General features: G+C 65.9%; 1 protein-coding gene across 1 annotated transcript; it reads left to right on the top strand.

Moving 5' to 3' along the window:
- Window positions 1–2144: 2144 nt before the first annotated feature.
- NEURL4 (neuralized E3 ubiquitin protein ligase 4) lies at window positions 2145–21704 on the top strand. Its single transcript, XM_074941095.1, is given in 40 exon segments — window positions 2145–2544; window positions 2547–2635; window positions 2637–2681; window positions 4081–4392; window positions 4394–4460; window positions 5848–5919; window positions 6520–6655; window positions 6657–6748; window positions 6751–6815; window positions 7595–7706; window positions 8060–8148; window positions 8513–8585; window positions 8783–9053; window positions 9352–9533; window positions 10235–10320; window positions 10423–10585; window positions 11664–11862; window positions 12041–12117; window positions 13140–13218; window positions 13918–14081; window positions 14508–14648; window positions 14844–14989; window positions 15737–15952; window positions 16545–16608; window positions 16611–16642; window positions 17441–17588; window positions 18105–18140; window positions 18143–18228; window positions 18779–18797; window positions 18800–18856; window positions 18859–18891; window positions 18894–18934; window positions 19059–19238; window positions 19446–19539; window positions 19683–19790; window positions 20067–20213; window positions 20363–20487; window positions 20870–21030; window positions 21118–21214; window positions 21216–21704. Coding segments are annotated over 40 exon segments (4812 nt in total). The 3' UTR covers window positions 21324–21704.
- The last annotated feature ends 1031 nt before the right edge of the window (window positions 21705–22735 follow it).

Raw genomic sequence — 22735 nt, 5'->3', positions numbered from 1 at the left:
CCCGGGGAAGCAGGGTCGGGGGCCACTCCCCCTGGGGTCTCAGAAGCAGCGGCATGGCCCCTCTCCAGCTCCTAGGTGTAGGGGCAGCCAGTGGGCTCTGCTCTGCAGGCTACCCCCACAGCTTTTACTGGCTGGGAACTGGAACCAATGGGAGCTGCAGGGGCCATGCCTGTGGACGGGGCAGGGCACAGAGACGTCTGGCCATGCCTCGGAGCCGGAGAAGGGACCTGCCACTGCTTCCGGGAGCCACGTGAGATAAGCGCCACCCGGAGCCTGCACTCCTGAGCCTCCCCCCTGCACCTCAACCCCCTGCCCCAGCCCTGACCCCCCTCCAAACCCCTCGATCCCAGCTCAGAGCACCCTCCTGCACCCAAACCTCTCATCCCCAGCCCCACCTCAGAGCCCACACCCCCAGCCAGAGCCCTCACCCCATGCCCCACACCCACCCGGAGCCCCCTCCCGCACCCCGATCTCATTTCTGGCTCCACCCCAGAGCCCTCGGGCCAAAAATTTCCCCACCCCTAGGGAGCCCCTACGACCTAAAAATCTGTGCCTCTGGGAATTAACAGCCATTTTGGGTGCACCAGTTACTGGTCTCCCCAGCAGGTCCTGCACGGAGTGACACCAAACTCACGAGCCACTCACACTAGTCTGAAGGCGGGTTCATCTCCACCAATTGTTATGTTTGGACTTTAATTGTTAGCGGTAATGAGCTATTATTTGCACCACTCATTTGAGTTTATGCCAACTAATTTTCGGAGTGCTAATGACTACTGGGCATAACGCTGGCCGGAATGGTCACCTTTCTATGCCTGCAGGTCCACCCGCTGATCTGCACGAATTATTATCCACGTTAGTTAGTCATTTGCACTAATTATGTACAGGAGGGATGGGCCCCCCATGGTTATTCTCACCCATGCCTTGCACTCATTATTTGCACGAATGCACGGACTCTTTTCACTTATTACCGTGGGGTAACGCGAGGCAGCCCCGAGGGAACCGTCACCTGCTGCGATAGGAGGCCGCACTAGGAGCACAGTTGTAAGGGGGAACTCCTGCACCTATTATAATTGCACCGCTCCCTTGCACGAATGCAGGGCACCAATCCCTTGCACGAATGCAGGGCACCGCTCCCTTGCACGAATGCAGGGCTCACACGGCTCTCTGCACAAGCAGCTTCATTGCCCCACTTTGCGCTAGATATTTCTTCGCACGGATTCTACTTGCACCCATGATCCCCTTAGTGAATTGCCCCAGTACCGCCGCACCAATCCCTTGCGCTAATGAAAATGGCCCCAGACCTCGGCACGAACGAGCGAGCTGCTGCTCATTGGCGCTCCTTCCCCCAGGCATGGTCATTGGGGCCAATCGCTTCCCGCCACTGCGTCACGCGCCCTCCCGTAACCCGGGCAACAGCGGCAAGGCGGGGAAAGCATTCTGGCCGCGCTGCCGTCAAGCAAAACCTCCTGGCTCTCCGGAGCGCGACAGTGTCGTAAACCAAACCCAATGCCTCGCCTCGAAGCGGGAGAGGCGACGCGCGGTCGGGGCCTGTTCCCGGAAGGCCACTTGTGACAGACGGTGCCGCGTCGCCGTAAAACATGGCTGAGGCGAAGCCGCCCCTGTTCTTTTTGTAGCTGCCACGCTGCCGTAAAGCAGTCGACAGCGCGGCCGTAAAGCGATCCCTCCCGCATGTCGCAAAAATTGGCCTGTGTCCGCGGAGCCGTAAAGCGCGGCCGTTCAGTCGCGGTCGCGACCCTGGCGATTGGCAGCATTCACTCTCTGCCGCAAAGCGTGGTTGCATTGGCGCAGCTGCTCCCCGGGTGCCGTAAAAGCGAGGCCGTAAAGCGAGAAGAGCCCCGGAGGCTGCCGGAAAGCGCCCACCCACCCAGAGCCCCGTTTCCATGGTGCCGTAAAACGAGGCGGCCCTGAGAGCGCCATGAACCTCCCAAGAGGGGAGGTCGGGCTTACGTTGCGGTGCAGCGCGTCGCGACGCTGCCGTAAAACGAGGTCGTCGTGGGAGGAAATGTTTGAAGCTACCATAAAGCGCGGCGGCGCCGTGTGAAAGAAGGGACGCTGCCGTAAAGCGCGCCGGCGACCGTCTGACAGCGGCGTCGCGAGACTGCCGTAAAGCACAGCGGCGCGATATGCGGGGAGCGGCAACGGCCTTGGAACAGAGGCGTCGCGAGCCTGCCGTCAAGCGCGGCGGCGCTGGGGGAGAGGAGCGGCGACGTTGCCGTAAAGCGCAGCGGCCGTCTGACAGAGGCGCCGCGACGCTGCCGTCAAGCGCGGCGGCGCTGGGGGAGAGGAGTAGTGACCCCTGCCGTAAAGCGCGGCGGCCGTCTGACAGAGGCGCCGCGACGCTGCCGTCAAGCGCGGCGGCGCTGGGGGAGAGGAGCGGCGACGTTGCCGTCAAGCGCGGCGGCGGCCGTCGGTCCGAGGCGTCGCGAGGCGGCCGTCAAGCGCGGCGGCGGCGCGCGTCCTCGCAGCCGGCCCGGGCGTGGGGCGGGATGTCGGGCCCGGGCGGGGAGCTGCACCCGCGCACGGGAAGCTGGTGACGCTCTCGCGGGGGGGCCGCAGCGCCGCGCGCTCGCAGCCGGGCCAGGAGTTCAACCACGGGCTGGTGCTGAGCCGCGAGCCCGCTGCGGCCGGGCCGCGTCTTCGCCGTGCGCATCGACCGCAAGGTGCGGAGCGCCGAGCGCCTCGAGCGGGGCCCGGGCCTGGGGGGGGGAGCGCCGAGCGGCCTCGAGCGGGGCCCGGGCCTGGGGGGGGAGCGCCGAGCGCCTCGAGCGGGGACTGGGGGGGGGGAGCGCCGAGCGCCTCGAGCGGGGCCCGGGCCTGGGGGGGGGAGCGCCGAGCGCCTCGAGCGGGGCCCGGGCCTGGGGGGGGGAGCGCCGAGCGCCTCGAGCGGGGACTGGGGGGGAGCGCCGAGCGCCTCGAGCGGGGCCCGGGCCTGGGGGAGGGGGGAGAGCGCCGAGCGCCTCGAGCGGGGCCCGGGCCTGGGTAGGGGGGGAGAGCGCCTCGAGCGGGGCCCGGGCCTGGGGGAGGGGGGGAGAGCGCCGAGCGCCTCGAGCGGGGCCCGGGCCTGGGGGAGGGGGGAGAGCGCCGAGCGCCTCGAGCGGGGCCCGGGCCTGGGTAGGGGGGAGAGCGCCTCGAGCGGGGCCGGGCCTGGGTAGGGGGGGAGAGCGCCTCGAGCTGGGGCCCGGGCCTGGGTAGGGGGGGAGAGCGCCGAGCGCCTCGAGGCGGGGCCCGGGCCTGGGGGAGGGGGGAGAGCGCCGAGCGCCTCGAGCGGGGCCCGGGCCTGGGGGAGGGGGGGAGAGCGCCGAGCGCCTCGAGCGGGGCCCGGGCCTGGGGGAGGGGGGGAGAGCGCCGAGCGCCTCGAGCGGGGCCGGGCCTGGGTAGGGGGGGGAGAGCGCCTCGAGCGGGGCCCGGGCCTGGGTAGGGGGGAGAGCGCCGAGCGCCTCGAGCGGGGCCCGGGCCTGGGTAGGGGGGAGAGCGCCGAGCGCCTCGAGCGGGGCCCGGGCCTGGGGGGGGGGGAGAGCGCCGAGCGCCTCGAGCGGGGCCCGGGCCTGGGGGGGGGGGGAGAGCGCCGAGCGCCTCGACGGGGCCCGGGCCTGGGAAGGGGGGGAGAGCGCCGAGCGCCTCGAGCGGGGCCCGGGCCTGGGGAGGGGGGGAGAGCGCCGAGCGCCTCGAGCGGGGCCCGGGCCTGGGGGAGGGGGGAGAGCGCCGAGCGCCTCGAGCGGGGCCCGGGCCTGGGGGAGGGGGGAGAGCGCCGAGCGCCTCGAGCGGGGCCCGGGCCTGGGGAGGGGGGAGAGCGCCGAGCGCCTCGAGCGGGGCCCGGGCTGGGGGGGGGGGGAGAGCGCCGAGCGCCTCGAGCGGGGCCCGGGCCTGGGGGGGGGGGGAGAGCCGAGCGCCTCGAGCGGGGCCTGGGGGGGGGGCTTTGGGGCCGGCCTTGGCTGCAAGGGGGGGGCCCTGATAAGCCATGGAATGGGGGGGCTTCTGGGGCCTGTCCTGGCTGCAAGGGGACCCCCTCGGAAGAGCCAGAACCTGACTCCCCCCGTCTCTTTTCCCCTTACCCCCCAGGTGAACTCGTGGAGCGGCTCCATCGAGATCGGGGTGACGGCGCTGGACCCCGACCACCTGGACTTCCCCAGCAGCGCCACGGGGCTGAAGGGCGGCTCGTGGATCGTCTCAGGCTGCTCGGTGCTGCGGGACGGGCGCTCCATCCTCGAGGAGTACGGCCAGGACCTGGACCAGCTGGGCGAGGGCGACCGGGTGGGCATCCAGCGCACGGCCGACGGGGAGCTGCGCCTGTGGGTCAACGGGCAGGACTGCGGCGTGGCCGCCACCGGCATCCCACCCCGCGTCTGGGCCGTGGTGGATCTCTACGGCAATGTGCACGCAGGTCACTGTCGTGCCCAGCGAGCCGGAAGAGGCCGAGGACAGCGCGGCGGGAGATGAAGGTAGAGATCCCGCTTCTCCCGCCACCCGAGACTCTCCCTACTAGCAAGCACTTCCCGGGGACACCTCGCTACCGCATGCCCCGTGTGTGTCCGCGGCGGGTCGGCCCCCCGATTTCCACGGCCAATGCAAATGCATCCTACGTCGGCCCCGCTGTGTCTCGCCCGGCTAGCGATAGGCACTCCCCGACCTCCCCTTCGGGATGTCTGCGGGACTCTTCAGTGTTCACAGAAACGACCCACTCTCGTTTGCTGATCCCCCCTCATACCATCGCTTAACTCGCCATCCAACCTGTTGTCTTTACTTGTAAACGGCACCCGCCCCGTGCTGCTTGTCTTTTTCTGGTTTTTTTCTTGGCAGCGCCCCAGTCTCAATTAGCTGCTGGCTCCATATCCAAATAAACCTGTGCAAGACGACCCTGAGGCCGAACAGAGAGAGAAACGTCTGTTGTCTCCAGCCGGGCGTCTTAACTCCTGGATTCAAAGAATGTCATTTTCAGTATAGACGGAAAACATCAATATCCCCCGCGCATACATCTCGCAAGGGTTAAGCTGACCAGCAAGTCTCTGGTTGGCTCTTGCATGCTGCCCTTTGGTGCCACGCCCTAGAGACTTCAGACCTGGGGGATCCTGCGAACCCCTCATGCCGTCAGCCAGCTGGTACCAATGTCACCACTGCTGCGGGGGGGAATCAAATCTCCGGGGTGTGTTAATCTGTTGACAGGCCTAAGTGCAGGTTCTTGTCTGGTTCGTTTCCTGGGCACCGATTCCCGGGCTGCTGCCCCTTCTCCGAGCCAGCGCTGAGCCTGGGAGGCAGCCCAGGCACGTAAACGGGCCCCCGTTGTACCCAGGGGTGTGAAGCTTCTGCTTTCAAGTTTACTCCTGGGGGAATTCTGCGCCAAGAAATAAAAAAAATTCTGCGCCAAGAAATAAAAATTCTGCGCACGATATTATAAAATTCTGCCAATTTGATTTGTCAAAATAACACTGCATAATCGCACCAATTTAAATTATTTTGGTAATTTGTTCCAAATAGCCGCCGGTGAGTGTGGTTATAATAATTCAGACACGCACACATGTGCCCCAGGAGTAGAGAGTTAAAGAAACCTCTGTGACCACCCTGTTCCTGTGTCTCTGGTCCGTTCTGGTTACCCAGAGCCCCAGCCCGTCCCTCTGCGTCCTCGGGGCCAGTCCCGCTGGCCCTCCTTAGCCTTTTGTCCCCATGTGCATGAGGGATTATCTCCCGCCAGGGTGCTGTGGGTCGGGAGTGAGGGGCATTGGAGGAGCTGGCGGGGGCCAGGGCTGGGCTAGCAGGGGGTTGCGGGTTGGGATCGAGGGGTATAACACTGCAGTCCTGGCTTCACTTGTTTTTCTTGTGTTGCCTTCCTAGCCTTGGCCCTGGCCCTGCCCCATAACCAGAGCCGCCCGGATAAATTCCCCAACAGTCTGGAGTCTGAGAACGGTGAGTGACCCTGACCAGCCCCCGTCTACACCACTCATGGGGGGGGTGTAACACCATCTGGGCTCGGACCCCTAAGCCGGTGCCGCCTGGCCTACGCTGGTGGGTAACTTTGGCCCTGGGCTCCCAGTCGCCTGGCCCCATCTCCTAGCCTGGCGGGGGCGGGGCTTCCCCTTGTGGGCTGACTCCTCCTCCTAGCTCTGGGGTGGGAAATCTGGGCCCTGAGGGCTTGACGGGGAGGAGCGGGAGAGACTCAGGCTCCTAGGTGTAAGCCTGTCCCGTTCCTGGGTTCCCCCCCTCCCTCCCCACGTCTATCTGTCCGTCGGTCCCTGGTTTCCCCCTCCTCCCCCACGTCCGTCTGTCTGTCCGTTCCTGCCCCCCATCCCGCCTGTCCCTCCCCGATTTCTGTCTCTCCCCGCCACGTCTGCCTGTCTGTCCCTGATTCCTCTCCCTCCCACCTTCCCACATCTGTCCATCCATCCCTGGTTCCTCCCACATATATCTGTCCGTCCATCCCTGGTTCTTCTCCCCATGCCCGCCCCATCTGTTCGCACCTGATTCCTGTTTCTCTCCCCCCTCCCCCCCCGGCCCCCCCCCGAGCAGGCTTGTCCAGCATGGAGCTGTCGGAGGTGGTGAGCAACGCCATCCTGTCGGCCTACAACGGCAGCTTGCTGAGCGTCAGCCTGAGCAGCCCCCGGCAGGTGAGGGGCCCCCGGGCGGGGGGGCGGTGGTGCCGTCCCCCTCACCTCCAACGACGCCCTGCTCTTCCACGAGAAGTGCGGGACCCTCATCAAGCTCAGCAACAACAACAAGACGGCCGAGCGGCGCCGCCCCTGGACGAGTTCAACAACGGCGTGGTCATGACCAACCGGCCGCTGCGGGACAACGAGATGTTCGAGGTGGGGGCTGGGGGAACATGGGGGGCTGGGGCAGGGTCCTTGGGGGGCTGGGGCAGGGGTCTCCTGGCCAGCCAGATATTGAGTGACAAGATGTTCGAGGTCTGAGGCCAGGAAAGAGGTCCTTGGGGGTCTGGGGCAACATGGGGGGGCTGCGGGGGGGAGGGGCTGTCCTGGCAATCACACACTGAGGGCTGGGATGGGGTGCTTGCAGGCTGGAGGGGGCTGCAGCATGGTCATGATGAACCAGCTGCTGGACCAACGAAATGTTCTAGGTCTGGGGTGGGATGGGGGTCGGGGGGTTTGGGATATAGGAGGCTGGGATTGGGGCATTGGTGGGGGGAGCAAGATGTTTTGAGGTGTGTGGGGGGGTATGTAAGAGGAATGGGGGTTGCTGTTTGACAGATGTTGGAGGTGGGGAGGGGGCACACGCTGTTGGGGGGTGCCCTGGAGGGGAACACATAGGGGAGGGATGGGGCAGGAGGGCTTGTAGACAAAGTGTATGTAGGAGGGTGTGGAGGGGTGAGGCTGGGGGGCCAGGAGTGCCCAGGGGGTGAATCTGGGGGTGAGTCTCGGAGAGGGGCAAGGGCAGGGGATAACCTGGTTGGGGGAGCTATGTCACGTGGCGGCATTATCCCAGGGGGTTGGGGCAGGAGGGGAGGGAGTTGGGGTGCAGCCAGAGGGGGAAGAATATGGCAGGGGGTGGGGGTCAGAAGACTGGCAGGGGGAGGGTGAATCCCCTGACCCCCACCCATGGCCCGCCCACCCCTTTTGCCCCATAGATCCGCATCGACAAGCTGGTGGACAAGTGGTCGGGCTCCATCGAAATCGGGGTTACGACCCACACCCCCAACAGCCTGGAGTACCCCGCCACCATGACCAACCTGCGCTCCGGTACCTGCCTCTGAGGGGAGCCGGGGGAAGGCCAGGACGCCTGGGTTCTCTCCCTGGCTCTGGGAGGGAGTGGGGGTCTGTTGGTTAGAACAGGGTGGAGGCTGGGAGCCAGGACTCCCGAGTTTTATCTCTGTCTTGAGGGGGGGGTCACTATTTCTGTTTTTACCTCAGTTTTCCCCCCTCTGTAGCTCTTTTGATGGCTGAATTTGGGGGGAGGGAAGAAAGAGCTGAACTGGGGGCGTGGGGAAAGCCGGAAGTGGGCAGCTGGCTTCCCCTTGACATCAGCAGGATGGGGTGGGGGGGTGTCCCTAGGGGGCAGGTCCCCGCGGCTGATGGGAGCCCCCCCCCACCAGGCACGATCATGATGAGCGGCTGTGGGATCTTGACCAACGGGAAAGGGACGCGCCGGGAATACTGCGAATTCAGCCTGGACGAGCTGCAGGTGAGAGGCCCCCCGAGACTGATCCCGCTGGCCCCCCAAACCCTCCTAGCTACCTCCCTGCTGATGAGCCCACAAAACCCCCATAGCCAACCCCCTGCAGGGCCCCGAAACCCCATCGCCATCCCTCTGTGGATGAGGGGGTCCCCATATTCCTGCACCCCTCATGTGTGAACCAGGCTCCTCCATGCCCCCCAGACCCGGCCCCTTGTATCCCCGCACTTTTCTCTCTCATACCCCAACCCCCTGACCTGCTACAATCTCCTCTGTAGCCCCATAAGCCCCCCCTCCACCTCTGCCCTCACCCCTTCATTGGGTTCCCTGGCTGCAGCTCCCACTAACTGCCTCCCCCACCTTGTCCCCACAGGAGGGGGATCACATTGGCCTGACGCGGAAATCCAACAACGCCCTGCACTTCTACATCAACGGCATTGACCAAGGTACGGGGCGGAGCGGGGTGCCCAGCAGGGGGCGCTCTCTCCTCTGCCGGCAGTGTTTACTCTGGTGCCGTTATAACCAGCTTGCCCCACCCCAGAGGTGGCTGCATCCCAGCGCCGGGCGAGGGGTCCCTGTACTGCCAGCCGCCCCACCCCAGAGGTAGCCGCATGGTGTGTGAGTCTCCCCTTCTTCCCCCCAGGCGTGGCTACCACCCTGACCCCGCTGGTGGTGTACGGCGTGGTGGATCTCTACGGCATGGCGGTGAAGGTCACCATCGTCCACAACCACAACCACAGCGACCGGCTTCGGCGCAACAATGCCATCATGAGGGCGCTGTCCCCGGACGTGGGGCGCCGTGCCCTGGAGGCCGGCGGGGTGGGCGAACCCGAGCCGGAGCGGCTGCTTTTCCACACCAACTGCGGCCAGAAGGCGGCCATCGTCAACGACGGGCGCACGGCCCTCCGCCCGCAGTGAGTGCCAACCTGACCCCAGGGGCCGCTGCCCCGCCAGGGTCTGGGGCCCTCACGTATCCTGTATCACAGCACCGGGCGAGGGGTCCCCGGGTCACCAGCCGCCCCGGCCCAGAGGTGGCCGTACCTTGGCGCCGGGCGAGGAATCCCCAGGTCACCAGCCACCCCACCCCAGAGGTGGCCGCATCTCAGCGCTGGGCGAGGGATCCATGTGTAGCCAGCCGCCCTGCCCAGAGGTGGCCGCATCTTCGCGCAGGGGTCGGTGGCTCGTGTCTGAGCTATCCCGTCTCTTCCCCAGTGCCACGGACGACTTCAACCACGGTGTCGTCCTCAGCAACCGGGCCCTGCGCAACAACGAGGTCTTCCAGGTGCGGATCGATAAGATGGTGGACAAGTGGGCAGGCTCCATCGAGATCGGGGTGACCACACACAACCCCACCTACCTGCAGCTGCCCTCCACCATGACCAACCTGCGCTCAGGTCAGGGCCCCGGCGCCCCTTCTCTAGCAGGTGGCTAGCTTCCTTCGGGAGAGACCTGGCCCCCTAACTGCCCCCAAAGTGGCCCACCAGGTCTGGCAGATGTGTCCTGCGGTGGGTAGTTTCCCGGGTTAATTGCCAGCTGGGGGTGCTGGAAGGTGGTAGTTCCCAGGATAATTAGTGGTTGGAGCTGGCAGCCATGCCCTGTGGCATGTAGTTCTCTGGGTTAACTGCTGCCCAGAGAGCTGGTGGGTGCTCTGTATGCCAGGTAGTTCCCCGGGTTAACCTTTCCCTGGGCGGCCTGGTACCTGTGGCGGGTAGTTCTCTGGGTTAATTGCTGGCTGGGGGTGCTGGCAGCTGGTAGTTCCCAGGATAAATGGTGGCTGGCAGCAATGCCCTGTGACAGGTAGTTCCCTGGGTTAACCGCTCCCCGGGCGGCCTGGTAGCTGAGTCCTGTGGCAAGTAGTTCCTTGGGTTAACCTCTCCCCGGTTGGACTGGTGGGTAGTTCCCTGGGTTAATTGATGACTTGGGGGGGGGGCTAGCAGTCATGCCTCGGAGGTTGCTGACGGCACCCACGCAGCTGAGCTGGTCCCTGGGTCCTTCGCCAGCCTGCCCGCTGCGGCAGGCAGTTCCGCGGGTTAACGGCGAGCCGCGTGACTGGGCCGGGCGCCGCCAGTAACCTCCGGCCCCTCTTCCCCCACAGGCACCTGGATGATGACGGGCAACGGAGTCATGCACAACGGCACCACCATCCTGGACGAATACGGGCACAACCTGGACCGGCTCAAGGTGAGTTGGGGGAAGCAGGGGGGCAGCGTGCCCCAATCTGCCCCCAGGCAATGCCCTCACCCCCTCTGCTGTGTCTCCCCCCCCCCCCCCCCCTCAATGCAGGCGGGCGATACGGTGGGCGTGGTCCGCAAGGAGGACGGGACTCTGCATTTCTTCGTCAACGGGGTGGCGCAGGGGCCGGCTGCCTGGAACGTGCCACCCAACGTCTACGCCGTGGTGGATCTGTACGGGCAGGCGGCGCAGGCCACCATCCTCGACGACACGGGTGAGCTGGGGGGCCTGGTGTGGGGCTGGGGGATAGCTGGCGGGGGGCGGTCGTGGGGCTGTGTCGTGCTTTCGGGGGGGCTGGGATATAGGTAGGGGGAACAGAGCTGTGTCTTGGTGCCGGGGGTTCCCCGGGGACTGGGGTATGTGTGTGTGGCTGGGGGGAGGGGGGGGCGATCTTGGTGTCGAGGGATCCCAGGGGCTGGGATAGAATGGGGTGGGGTGGGGGTGGGGGGCTGGGGATATAGCTGGGAGGGGAGGGAACAGGGCCATGTTTTGGTGCTGGGGGATCCTGGGGCCTGGGATGTGGTGGGGTGGGGGTGGGGGGCTGGGATATAGCTGGAGGGGGAGGGAACAGGGCCATGTTTTGGTGCTGGGGGATCCTGGGGCCTGGGATGTAGTGGGATGGGGGTGGGGGGCTAGGATATAGCTGGAGGGGGAGGGAACAGGCCCATGTTTTGGTGCCAGGGGATCCCAGGGGCTGGGATACAGTTGCGGCGGGGGGGGAATGAGGCCATGTCTCAGCGCCGGAGGGGGTCCGAGGGGCTGGGTGCCGGGGGGATCCTGGGTAGGGACGGGCTGGGATATGGTTGGCGGGGGGAGGGAACAGGGTCATGTTTTGGTGTCAGGGGATCCCAGGAGCTGGGATATAGTCGGGGGGGTGGGCAGGAACGAGGCTGTGTCTCGGTGCCAGGGGGGATACCGGGGCTGGGATCGAGCTGGGGGGGGGCGTGTCGGTGCCGGGGGGGGGGGGATACTGGGGCTGGGATCGAGCTGGGGGGGGGGCGTGTCGGTGCCGGGGGGATACCGGGCTGGGATCGAGCTTGGGGGGGTGTCGGTGCCGGGGGGGGGTACCGGGGCTGGGATCGAGCTTGGGGGGGGGATACCGGGGCTGGGATCGAGCTTGGGGGGATGTCGGTGCGGGGGGGGGGGATACCGGGGCTGGGATCGAGCTTGGGGGGGGTGTCGGTGCGGGGTGGGGGATACCGGGGCTGGGATCGACCTGGGAGGGGGCGTGTCGGTGCCGGGGGGGTCCCGTGCAGCCCGGGAACACCCGCCTCCCTCGCTTCCCCCCCCAGATCTCCTCCCGCTGCCCGACGACCTGTCGGAGGGCAACAACCAGCTGTCGCCCAGCAGCCCCTCGTCCGTGGCCTCGGTGAGCGACCTGCGCTTCCACCAGCTGCACGGCACCAACGCGGTGATCACCAACGGCGGGCGCACGGCCCTGCGCCAGAACTGCCGCAGCGAGTTCAACGACGCCATCGTCATCTCCAACCGGTCGGTGTGTGTGGAAGAGATGGGCGCCGTCCCCACCCCCCCATTCCCTGCCCGCCTCCCAGCGCGCCCCCTGCCTGCCCTCTCCACTCTGCCCCGAAGCCTCCCCTCGGCCCCGAGCCATATCCGCGCCCCGGGGCGCCGGCGCCAGGCTTCATCGCTCTCCCCTCTCCCCGCGCAGGGCCCTCCGGGACGGCGAACTCTTTGAGATTGTCATTCAGAAGATGGTGGATCGCTGGTCCGGTTCTATAGAGGCAGGTGAGAGATGGGGAAGGGGAAATGGGCGGGGGGGGTGTCCCTGGGCCCCACGGCCCCACTTCCCTGGCTTAATTCTTCTCCCACCCATATAGAGCCACTGGGGGGACGGTGTCTGTTTCATTTCCTGTCCCAGCTCAGCACCGGGCGAGGGGTCCCCGTGTAACCAGCCGCCCCGCCCCAGAGGTGGCTGCATCTCAGCGCTGGGCAAGGGGTCCTTGGATAACCAGCTGCCCCGCCCCAGAGGTGGCCACGTCTCCACGCCGGGCAAGGAGTCCCCGTGTAACCAGCTGCCCTGCCCCAGAGGTGGCTGCATCTCAGCGCTGGGCGAGGGGTCCCTGGATAACCAGCTGCCCTGCCCCAGAGGTGGCCACATCTCCACGCCGGGCGAGGAGTCCCCGTGTAACCAGCTGCCCTGCCCCAGAGGTGGCTGCATCTCAGCGCTGGGCAAGGGGTCCCTGGATAACCAGCCGCCCCGCCCCGGAGGTGGCTGCATCTCAGCACCGGGCGAATCACATTCAGACCTGGCGAGACAGGAGCTCGGAGAGAGTGGGGTCCCGCGGAGGGCAGCCCTGGGTTCGGCACTCATCTCTAGTTTCGTGACTCACCTGGGTGACGGAGTGGCGAGTATATTCACCGAATTTGTGGCTCCCCCGAGCTGGGAGGAGTCGCCAGCGCTTTCAGGGGCCGGATCAGAAGTCGGACCGACTGCGCCAAATTGGTCTGATCTCACTGAGTTGAAACTCCGTGAAGACCGGCGCCGCCGTACCCCACTTAGGAAGGGAAAACCAACTGGGGGCTAACCGGCCGGGGGCTCGGACGGCTGAAAAGGTGCCGGGGGTTGCAGGCCATTGCAAACCGAATCCCGGGCAGCGGTGCCGGGCAGCTGGCAAACAGGCGGAGCCCGTTGTGCAGTGTGTTATCTGAGGGGGGCGCGTGGGAGATGGCGGGGCTGGGCGAGCGTGGGGCGGGGCGGCCTCGCCGGGTCCCTTCCAGCCCCTCACGGCTCGGATTCCCTCCGGCAGGGGTCACGGCCATCCGGCCCGAAGACCTGGAGTTCCCCAACACCATGACGGACATCGACTACGACACCTGGATGCTCAGGTGAGTGTGGGGGGAGGTGTGGGCTGGGGGGGGTGGCGGGCTCGGTGCATTTCCTGGCCTTCAGCTACTGGAGAGCAGGGCCATGCCTTGGGACAGGGGGTTGGGATATGGGGCCGGAGCTTAGGTTCTTGGGGGCTGGGATATAGCGAGGGGGGGAGATGGGGCTGTGACTTGCATTCCTGGGGGGATGGGATACAGGGGTGTGTGTCCGTGGCTGGGTTCCCGGGGGGCTGGGATATAGTGGGGGGGGGGAGATGGGGCTGCGGCTTGAGGGGTTAGGATACACAGGGGCATGGCTTGGGTTCCTGGGGGGGGGTGTCCGTGGCTGTGTTCCTGGGGGCTGGGACATAGCGAGGGGGGAGATGGGACTGTGGCTTGCGTTTCTGGGGGATGGGATACGGGGAGGGGGGGTGTCCGTGGCTGGGTTCCCGGGGGGCTGGGATATAGCGAGGCGGGGAGATGGGGCTGCGGCTTGGGGGGCTGGGATACACGGAGGGCGTGGCTTGGGTTCCTGGGGGGCTGGGGTACAGGGTGGGGGTGTGCTTATGTTCTGGTATACAGTAGGTGGGGGGGGGGGACATAGGGCTGTGGCTCAGGTTCCTGGGGGCTGGGATATAGTGGGGTCAGGGCTGTTGCTCAGGCTCCTGGGAGGGGATGGGACCGTGTCTCTTTCTGACGCCCCCCTCCCTGCCCCCCCAGTGGCACGGCCATCATGCAGGACGGCAACACCATGCGCAACAACTACGGCTGCGACCTGGACTCGCTGACCACCGGCTCCCGCATCGGCATGATGCGCACGGCCAAGGGAGACCTGCACTACTTCATCAACGGCGTGGACCAGGGCGTGGCCTGCTCCGGCCTCCCCCTGCCAAGGGTGAGCCGCCCCGCCCCCCCCCCAGCCCTGGGCCCGTTGGTCTGATCCGGCCCGGCTTGTTCCCTCTCCCCCCCACGGACGGGCCAGTGGTCTGATCTGGTGGGGGGAAATGTACTGGAGTGGATGGGCCCATTGGTCGGGAGGGGGCGGGGGACTGGATGGACCCGTTGGACTGATCTCTGGCTATAACAGGCTGATCGACCCATTGGTCGGGGCAGGGGTGGGGAGGTGGCTGGATGGACCCATTGGGCTCGTGCGGGGGGATATACTGATCTGGGTGGGCTCATTTAAGGGGGGGTGGAAATATAGCAGACTGGATGGATCCATTGGGCTGATCGGGGTTGGGGGGGGGGGAATAGCCTAGCTGTGTGTTGTGACATCTGCTGCCAGGTTACCCTTTGCTCCCCTCCCCCGGCGGACGGGACAGAGGTGTACGCCGTGGTGGATCTGTACGGCCAGTGCGTCCAGGTGTCCATCACCAGCGCCACGGGCCCCATGGACAACAGCCTGTCGACCAGCAACGTCACCGAGAAATCCTTCCCCATCCACTCGCCAGGTGAGAGCCCCGCCCCAGAGGCGGCTGCATCTCTGTGCTGAGTTCAGGGCCCCCTCTGTGGAGAGCAGCCCCACCCGGCCTGCCAGGGGAGAGCGCCCCCTGCTGAGCCCCCCGCCCCGCTCCCTGCAGCACTGCGCCCCCTGGCATCCCGCCAGCCGTTGATGGCCCCATCTCTCTTCCCTTCCCCCCCCCCAGTGCCGGGCGTGGCTCACCGCTTCCACAGCAGCTGCGGGAAGAACGTGGCCTTCCAGGATGACGGGTGCCGGGCCATGCGTGTGGCCGGCTACTGCCACGGGATCGTCTTCAGCATGAAGGAGCTGAAGGCTGACGAGGTCTTTGAGGTGAGACCCCCAGCCCCGGGGGGGAAATCTGCTGCCCCCTGCTGGGGGATGGGACTCTCGCCGGCCCCTCCAGAGTGGGAGGAGCCCAGCCCCTGCTAGATTGCTTCCCCCGTCGCCAAGGGGGGTGAGCCTGGGCCCAGGTGGCCCCCGGTGCCTTCCTCCTGGGGTCAGTAGGGGGAGCTGTCCCCCAGCCTGGATCTGGGGTGAGGGCTACACTCATGTTCCTGCCCCCTAGTGCTCCGTGACCTCTGACCCTTGGAGCGGATTCTGCCCTCTGTTGCTTGGTGACCTCTGACCCTTGGAGCCAGATTTCCTCCCCTGTTGCTCGGTGCCCTCTGACCCTTGGAGCCGGATTTCCTCCCCCGTTGCTCGGTGACCTTTGACCCTTGGGGCTGGATTCCCCCCACCCATTGCATGGTAGGGTGACCAGAGAGCAAGTGTGAAAAATCAGGATGGGGGGTAACAGGAACCTGTATAAGAAAAAAACCCAAAAATTGGGACTGTCCATATAAAATCGGGACACCTGGTCACCCTATTGCATGGTGACATCTGACCCTTGGAGCCAGAGTCTCTCCCCCCCCCCCCCCCCCCCCCGTTGCTCGGTGACCTCTGACCCTTGGAGCCAGACGTTTCTCCCCCCCCCCCGCTCCCCACATGTTGCTCGGTCACCCCTGACCTTTGGGGCTAGATTCCCCCCCCCCCACCTCTGCCCCATGCTCACACACCCCCCATCCCCCTCATCCGCAGGTGAAGATCGAGGAGCTGGACGAGAAGTGGTCGGGCTCCTTCCACGTGGGGCTGACCACGCTGCTGCCCTCCGAGGTGCCCTACGCGGCCACGGGGCTGCCGGCCTCCCTGCTGGAGCTGCACTCCAAGGCCACCTGGCTGGTGGCCGGCTCCGAGGTGCGGCGCAATGGCCAGCTGCAGAAACAGAACTACGGCTGCTCACTGGAGAGGCTGGGGGTGAGTCGCAGGGGAGCTGTGGGGCTGGGCAGGCCGGTGGGAGGGATCGGAGGGGAAATACAGGGCTCCAGAGGCCCATTGGTCAGTGGGGGCGGGAGGGAGATGTGGGGCTGGAGAGGCCCAGTGATCTGGTGGGGTGGGGGGAGAGGGCGGGAGACATGGGGATTGTGGGGGCAGTGGTCTGGTCCTGGGAGGGCGGGGAGGGGGGTGGTTCCAGCAGTCTGGTCCCCGGGTGTGGGGAGTGGGCGGGGGACTGGAGGCACCCCAGCGATCTGGTCCCAGGGGCAGGTGGGTATGGGGGGGGCGAGGGGATGGGCAGGGGGTGTGGGGTTGGGGGGCCCAGCGGTCTGCTCAGTGGGGTGGGCAGGGGGCAGGAGTTCGGGGGCCCAGTGGTCTGGTCGGGGTTACAGGGGCAGATGGACTGGGGGCAGGGGTCTAGGCAGGGGCCATGGAGATGTGGGGGCGGGGGGCGCCAGCGGTATGGTCCGGGGTGCGGAGGGGAGTGATTCAGGGGGCATGGGGCCAAGGGGACCATGGGTCATCACCCGTGGGGCGGCCCTGTCGCTCTGACCCAGGCCCCCCCTCCCGGCAGGTGGGGAACCGCGTGGGGGTGAAGCGCTGTGCAGACGACACCATGCACATCCTGGTGGACGGCGAGGCATGGGGCCGGCCACCACCGGCGTGGCCAAGGTAACTCCTCGGCCCTGGGGCTGGGACCCCCAACCACCCGAAGGTGCTGGGGGGGCAGAGCCCACGTGAGCCCCGCTGGATTGGGCTCGAAGCCTCCTCCCTCCCTGACCCGCACCCCAGCAGCCAGCATCCCCCAAGGGGGCTGCCTTTTGGGGGGACATGTGATGTCATGGGCATCAGTCCGCCACTTCCTGTCTGGAAAGGTTGTGATGTCATGGGTAGGGCCGCCTCTTCCTGTCTGGGAGCGGATGTGATGTGTTGAGGGATAGGCCCCACCTTCTCCTATGTAGGAGGCGTTGTGATGTCATGGGGGAATGTAATGTGATGTCATGGGAGGGTTAGGGTCTGCCTCTTCCTGTGACATCACATCATACGTCCCCTCCCCAGACAGGAAGTGCTGCCCCGTGAGCTCCTGGAGCGTCCCCCATCACTTCCTTCCTTCCCCCCCCCCCCCCGCAGGACGTCTCTGCTCCTGCCGTGTCTGGTTCTGACACGGCATCGTCAGTTCCACCGGGCTCGAGTGCGGGATAAACCAGCGGTCCCAGCCCCCACTCCCCTCTCAGAACTGGGGAGAGAACCCAGGAGCCTGGCTCCCAGCCCCTCCCCCCCGCTTTAACCACTAGACCCCACTCCCAGAGCCGGGGAGAGAACCCAGGAGTCCGGACTCCCAGCCCCCCCTGCTCTAACCACCAGCCCCCGCTCCCCTCCCAGAGCCGGGGAGAGAACCCAGGAGTCCTGGCTCCCAGCCCCCCCACTCTAACTACCAGCCCCCCTCTCCCCCATGTCCTGCGTCCTCAGAACGTCTATGTGGTGCTGGATCTGTACGGCCGCATCACCGCAGTCTCCATCGTCAGCTCCACGGTGCTGGAGGAGTCGGACGGCACAAGCCGCCGTCTGTCGCCTCCGAGACGTACAGCGAGGAGAGGAGGAGGAGGAGCCCATGCCTGTGAGTGCAGGGAGACGGGACATTCGCCTTTTTCCTTGAGGGGGCGCCAGCCCTGCCCCAGCCTCAGGGTGGGAAGAATAGGAGATGCTGCCTGTCCCCTCTAGGGGGCACGCTCCCATCTGACCCCAGGGCGGGGACTGGCTGGCTTAGGGGGGATGGGGAATGGGGCAGGGGCCTCTCTCCTCTAGGGGGCACTGGCTCCCACTCTGCCCCAGGGCGGGGCCTGGCTGGCTCAGGGGGGCGGGGAATGGGGCATAGGGCCTGTCTCCTCTAGGGGGCGCTGGCTCCCACGTGCCTGGCTGGCTCAGGGGGGCGGAGAATGGGGCACAGGGCCTGTCCCGTCTAGGGGCGCTGGCTCCCATCCGGCCCCATGGCAGGGACTGGGTGGCTCAGGGGGGCGGGGAATGGGGCATAGGGCCTGTCCCTTCTAGGGGGCCCGGCTCCAGCTGGTGAGTGACTCCCCTCCCTCGGCTGCAGTGTGAGAACGAGGCCCCCGTGCCGCCGGCGGCCATGGAGTTCTGGAGAACCACGGCAAGAACATTCTGCTGTCCAACGCAACCTGACGGCCACCCGCGTGGCCAGCTACAACCAGGGCATCGTGGTCATCGCCCAGCCCCTGCCACAGGGCCAGCTGTTCCAGGTGGGGCCCCAGCCCCGCTCCTTCCTCTCGCGGGAAGATGTGATGTCATGATGGGGAAGGGAGGAGGGCCTGCGACTTCCTGTTGGGGAGGAAGTGATGTTGTCATGACACGAGCGAGTGTAGGGCCTGCTACTTCCTGTCAGGGAGGATGTGATGTCATGACATGAGCGAATGTAGGGCCTGCTACTTCCTGTCGGGAGGATGTGATGTCATCATGGGGCATGGGTGTAGGGTCTGCTACTTCCTGTTGGGGAGGATGTGATGTCATGACACGAGCGAGGTGTAGGGCCTGCTACTTCCTGTCAGGGAGGATGTGATGTCATGATAGGGGTGGTGTAAGGGCTGCTAATTCCCGACAGGGGAGGATGTCAGTCCTGCTCCTGTCCGTCTAGGGTGCGTGTGATGTCATGATGGGAGTGTGATCTCACAGGGGGTGATATCGTTCGGTGCCCTATGGGAGGTGGGTCTCGGTGGCTTCTGACATCACTTCCTCTCCAACGGCATCATGGGAGCTCTCCCACTCTCTCCCCCCCCCGCCTCCCCTTTCCAGGTTCAGATCGACTTCCTGAACCCCAGTGGACGTCGTCCCTGTCCCTGGGCGTCATCGGCACCTCGCCCGAGCGCCTCAACTCCCCGCCACGGCCTGCTCCCTCAAGCGCTCCGCCTGCTCCTGCAGCGTGACTCCGTCTTCCACAACTCGCTCAAGGTGCGGACGGGCCCGGGGCCTGCCCTGTCCCCTCTAGGGGGCGCCGGCTCCCGGCGGGCTGGGGCGGGGAATGGGGCAGGGGGTCTTTCCGGAGCTCGCTATGGTCTCTCCCTCCCCCCGCCAGATCTGTGAGAACTACGGGCCCAATCTGGACACGTGCCCCGAGGGAACGGTGCTGGGACTCCTGGTGGACTCGAGCGCTGCCTCCACGTCTACGTCAACGGGATGGACCCAGGGGGTGGCCGCCCAGGACATCCCCACCCCCTGTTACGTGCTCGTCGACCTCTACGGGCAGTGCGAGCAGGTGAGCCCCACCCCCAGAGGAGGGAGAACCCAGCCCCCTGCTCTAACCATTAGCCTCCCCACTCCCCTTCCAGAGCCGGGAAGAGAACCCAGGAGTCCGGGCTCTCAGCTCCCCCACTCTAACCCGCCAGGCCCCCACTGCCCTCCCAGAGCCGGGGAGAGAACCCTGGCACCCAGCTCCCCCCAACCAGGGCATTTGTCCCCCCAGGTTACCATAGTAACGAACGACACCCCGGCGCTGGGAGGGGAGAGTGCGGATCCCCACGCCCAGGCGGACATGGAGAAGGCGGACATGGTGGATGGTGAGTGATGGAGCCGGGCTGCCCTCTGCTGGGCGGGGGGCCGGGATCTGCCCAGGTGAGGGGCTGGGGCTGTGCCCTCCCTCTGAGCCTCTAGGGCGTGTGGGGCAGGGGCGAGCTGGCTATCCCCTCTTTCTCTGTTGCAGGCATTAAGGAGAGCGTGTGTTGGACACCCCCCGTGGACATGAACACCATGAAGACCTGCGAGTACCACGCCCTGTGCGCCCGCTTCAAGGATCTCCTCCTGCTGCCAGGTGAGCCGGGACCGCCTCTCCGTGGGCATCGGGGCGGGGCGCCCTGCTCCTCGTTAACCCGCCCCGGATCGAGCCATATGAGCGACCAAACGGGGCTGGCTGGTTTCAAACGCGTGCTAGGGGGAGCTGGATGGTGAATGTTGTCATTAGGGTTCAGAGTTAACACCCCATGCATCAGGCTCAGGGTAGCTCTCCTGTGGAGGGGAAGGAAAAGGGGGGCTGCCTTCCCCCCCCCCACCGCCCAACACCTGACTCACGCCCCCCCTTCCCTCCCAGATGACTACTTCGCGGAAGATCCTAAATTCAGCCTCTGCTACTGCGAGTCATGCCACAAGCTGCGGGGGGACGAGGCCTATTACAAGCGGGGGGAGCCCCCCCGGGACTACGCCTTGCCCTTCGGATGGTGCCGTTTCAACCTCAGGTACCCGTCTGGGCGGGAGGGGGCCCTGGGTCCCACTTGGGGGGCAGGGGGATCGGACTGGAAGGGGAAGGCTGGGCTGGGAGGGGTCTGGAGTGGAGATGTGGGGCTTGGGGGCAGGTTCACGGCTCTGATACCCCCCCGCCCCGGCAGGGTGAACCCCAGCTGGAGGTGGCCAGCACCTGTAAGAAGTGGCACATGGCTTATCACGGCACAAGTGTGGGCGCCGTCCGGAGGATGCTGGACCAAGGGGAGTTGGGAGCAGGTAGGAGGAATCCGGCACCGAGCCCATCGCGCCCCGACCAGAGCTGGCTATGGAACCCAGGAGTCCTGGCTTCCCGCCGCTCTAACTGCTCGACTCCACTTCCTCTCCCAGAGCTGGGGAGAGAACCCAGGAGTCCTGGCTGCCAGACCCCCCTGCTCTAACCATGAGACTCCACTTCCTCTCCCAGAGCTGAGAGTGAACCCAGGAGTCCTGGCTCCTAGTCCCCCTTGCAGGACCCCACTCCACTCCCAGAGGGTCACATGCATCAAACATGACCAGGCCTGATGCAGACTCCTCCCACCTGCGGAGGGGGCGGTGTTTAGGGGGGGGCTGTGGGGGGGACGGATCCAAACTTGCTGACTGGATGTCCTGTTCCTCCCCCCTCCCCCCAGGCAGTGCATCATCCTGAGCTGCCGGCCTGCCAAGGCGGACCCCCAAGGCGGGGGCTACCATGAGCCCGAGAACAGCTCCCCGGGTCGGGGGGCCGAGCCCCAACGCGTCCTGCTCTCGCCCACCCTGCGCTACGCCGGCCTGGAGGCCTTCGCCACCAAAGTGCAGTGAGTCCTGCCCGCCACCGGGGGGCGCCAAGGGGGCTATGGGGGGAGAACGGTGAGTCCCTGACCTCTCTTTCCCCGACCCCACAGATTCCGGGACCCCAAGTCTCAGCGGCAGCACGGGGCGCAGGTGGCCTTCCAGGTGTGCGTGCGCCCCGGTTCCTACAAGCCGGGCCCCCCGTCGGCCAGCGCCCCCCGAGCCCCCGGACCCCCGCTTCAGCGCTGCCGAGCTCGAGTGGGTCACCAAGGAGAAGGGGGCCACCGTGCTCTACGGCCTGCTGGTGCGTGTGGAGTGACCCCCACCCCGCCCCTCGGCTGGCGGGGGGAGCTCTAACACCAACCCCCCCCATGGACTACCACAGCTCCCCATGGCCTGGGGGAGGGGGAGCTCTGCAGTGCACATCTCTCCCCACCCCCCCTGCACACCTTGGACCAGCAGGGGGCGTCAGACGCTGGGGGGGGGAGGCTTCCAGCTGTAAGACACCCCCCCGGATTCCAGAGGAGGACTGTATTTCTGGGGGAGTCTCTTTGCACCACGTGCCCCCCCCCGTGCCCAGCAGGGGGCAGGACACTAGAAGAGGCTGCCTTCTTTTGGGGGGGGCTCCCTCCTCCTCTGGCAAAGCCTGGCGGGAGGGGGGGAGAATTTGGACGAGATACAAAGAGTCTGACACTGTTTTAAAGGTTGGGGGGGGCATCCGCTCCCCATACACACAGCTCCCTCTGGTGGCCAGAGCTGTATTTTGCACATAGAAAAAGCTAAGGATGGGGGGGGGGCTCGTACAGCATGCTGGGAGATAGTGGGGGGGGGTGGCAAATTGATTGCGCCACGAAGGACTTAATTTTTTTTAAAGAGGGGGGGATCTACTCGATGGGGGAGGGACCCCAAAAATAGTCCAGTTGGGAGGGGTAAAGACACGCTGCCCCCCCCCCCTGGCATGCTCTGATGGATTGCCAGGGGCAGGGGGTGCCTCTCTGTGCATGGGGGGGGGGCACCACTGCTTCCTCCAGAGCATATGGGCCTCGTGTTCTGCGGGGGGGCTGGCTCAGCTGTGCCCTTGGCTGAGATTTTTCCATTGAACATTTCAAGGGGGAGTGCTCGATTCAATTATTGCCAGGGGGAGGGGTTGGACTAGTCCAGGGGCAGTATGGGGGGGATTTGTTCTCTTACACACACCCCCCCTTGTTCTTTGTTCCTTGATTTGGGGGAGGTGATTCTCCTGGTATCGGGGGGGGTGCCCCGACTCCTGATGTGGGGGGTGGTGTGTTACATTCTAGCACTTACTGGGGTTACTAATCTGCCCCCTGCTTGGGCTGCCGGGGGATGTGTCAGCTAAGTGACCCTGCCCCCCCAGCTACCACTTTCTCCACCCTGTTCCTTTTTCCCCCCAGCCCTCTGTTCCTGCCCCCAGTGTGCCAGTTCTTGCCCCCCCCCCCCGCCCATCAGCCCTTCTCTGTCTCTCCCCCACTCCCCTCCTTATTTATTACCTGTTGGTGTTGTTGAAATGTGAATTTCCGGGGGGAGGTGGGGCAGGGGGCCAGGTTCAGCTCCCCTCCACCCCACCCCCGGGCTGTTACTTTTTTTTAAGTTTTTATTTAAGCTGCTTTCCATGTAAGGTGGGGGGGGGGGGGAGAGGCAGAGCTGTGTTGTGCGGTGGATGTTGAATGTGGGGTGTAGGGGGGGTGTTCTTGGAGCCCCCTACCCCGATTG

This window comes from Natator depressus, chromosome 28, assembly GCF_965152275.1.
Source record: "Natator depressus isolate rNatDep1 chromosome 28, rNatDep2.hap1, whole genome shotgun sequence".
Classification (NCBI taxonomy): Eukaryota; Metazoa; Chordata; order Testudines; family Cheloniidae; genus Natator; species Natator depressus.
The sequence above is the reverse complement of the archived record's forward strand: the minus strand, read 5'-3'. Positions and strand labels throughout refer to the sequence as shown.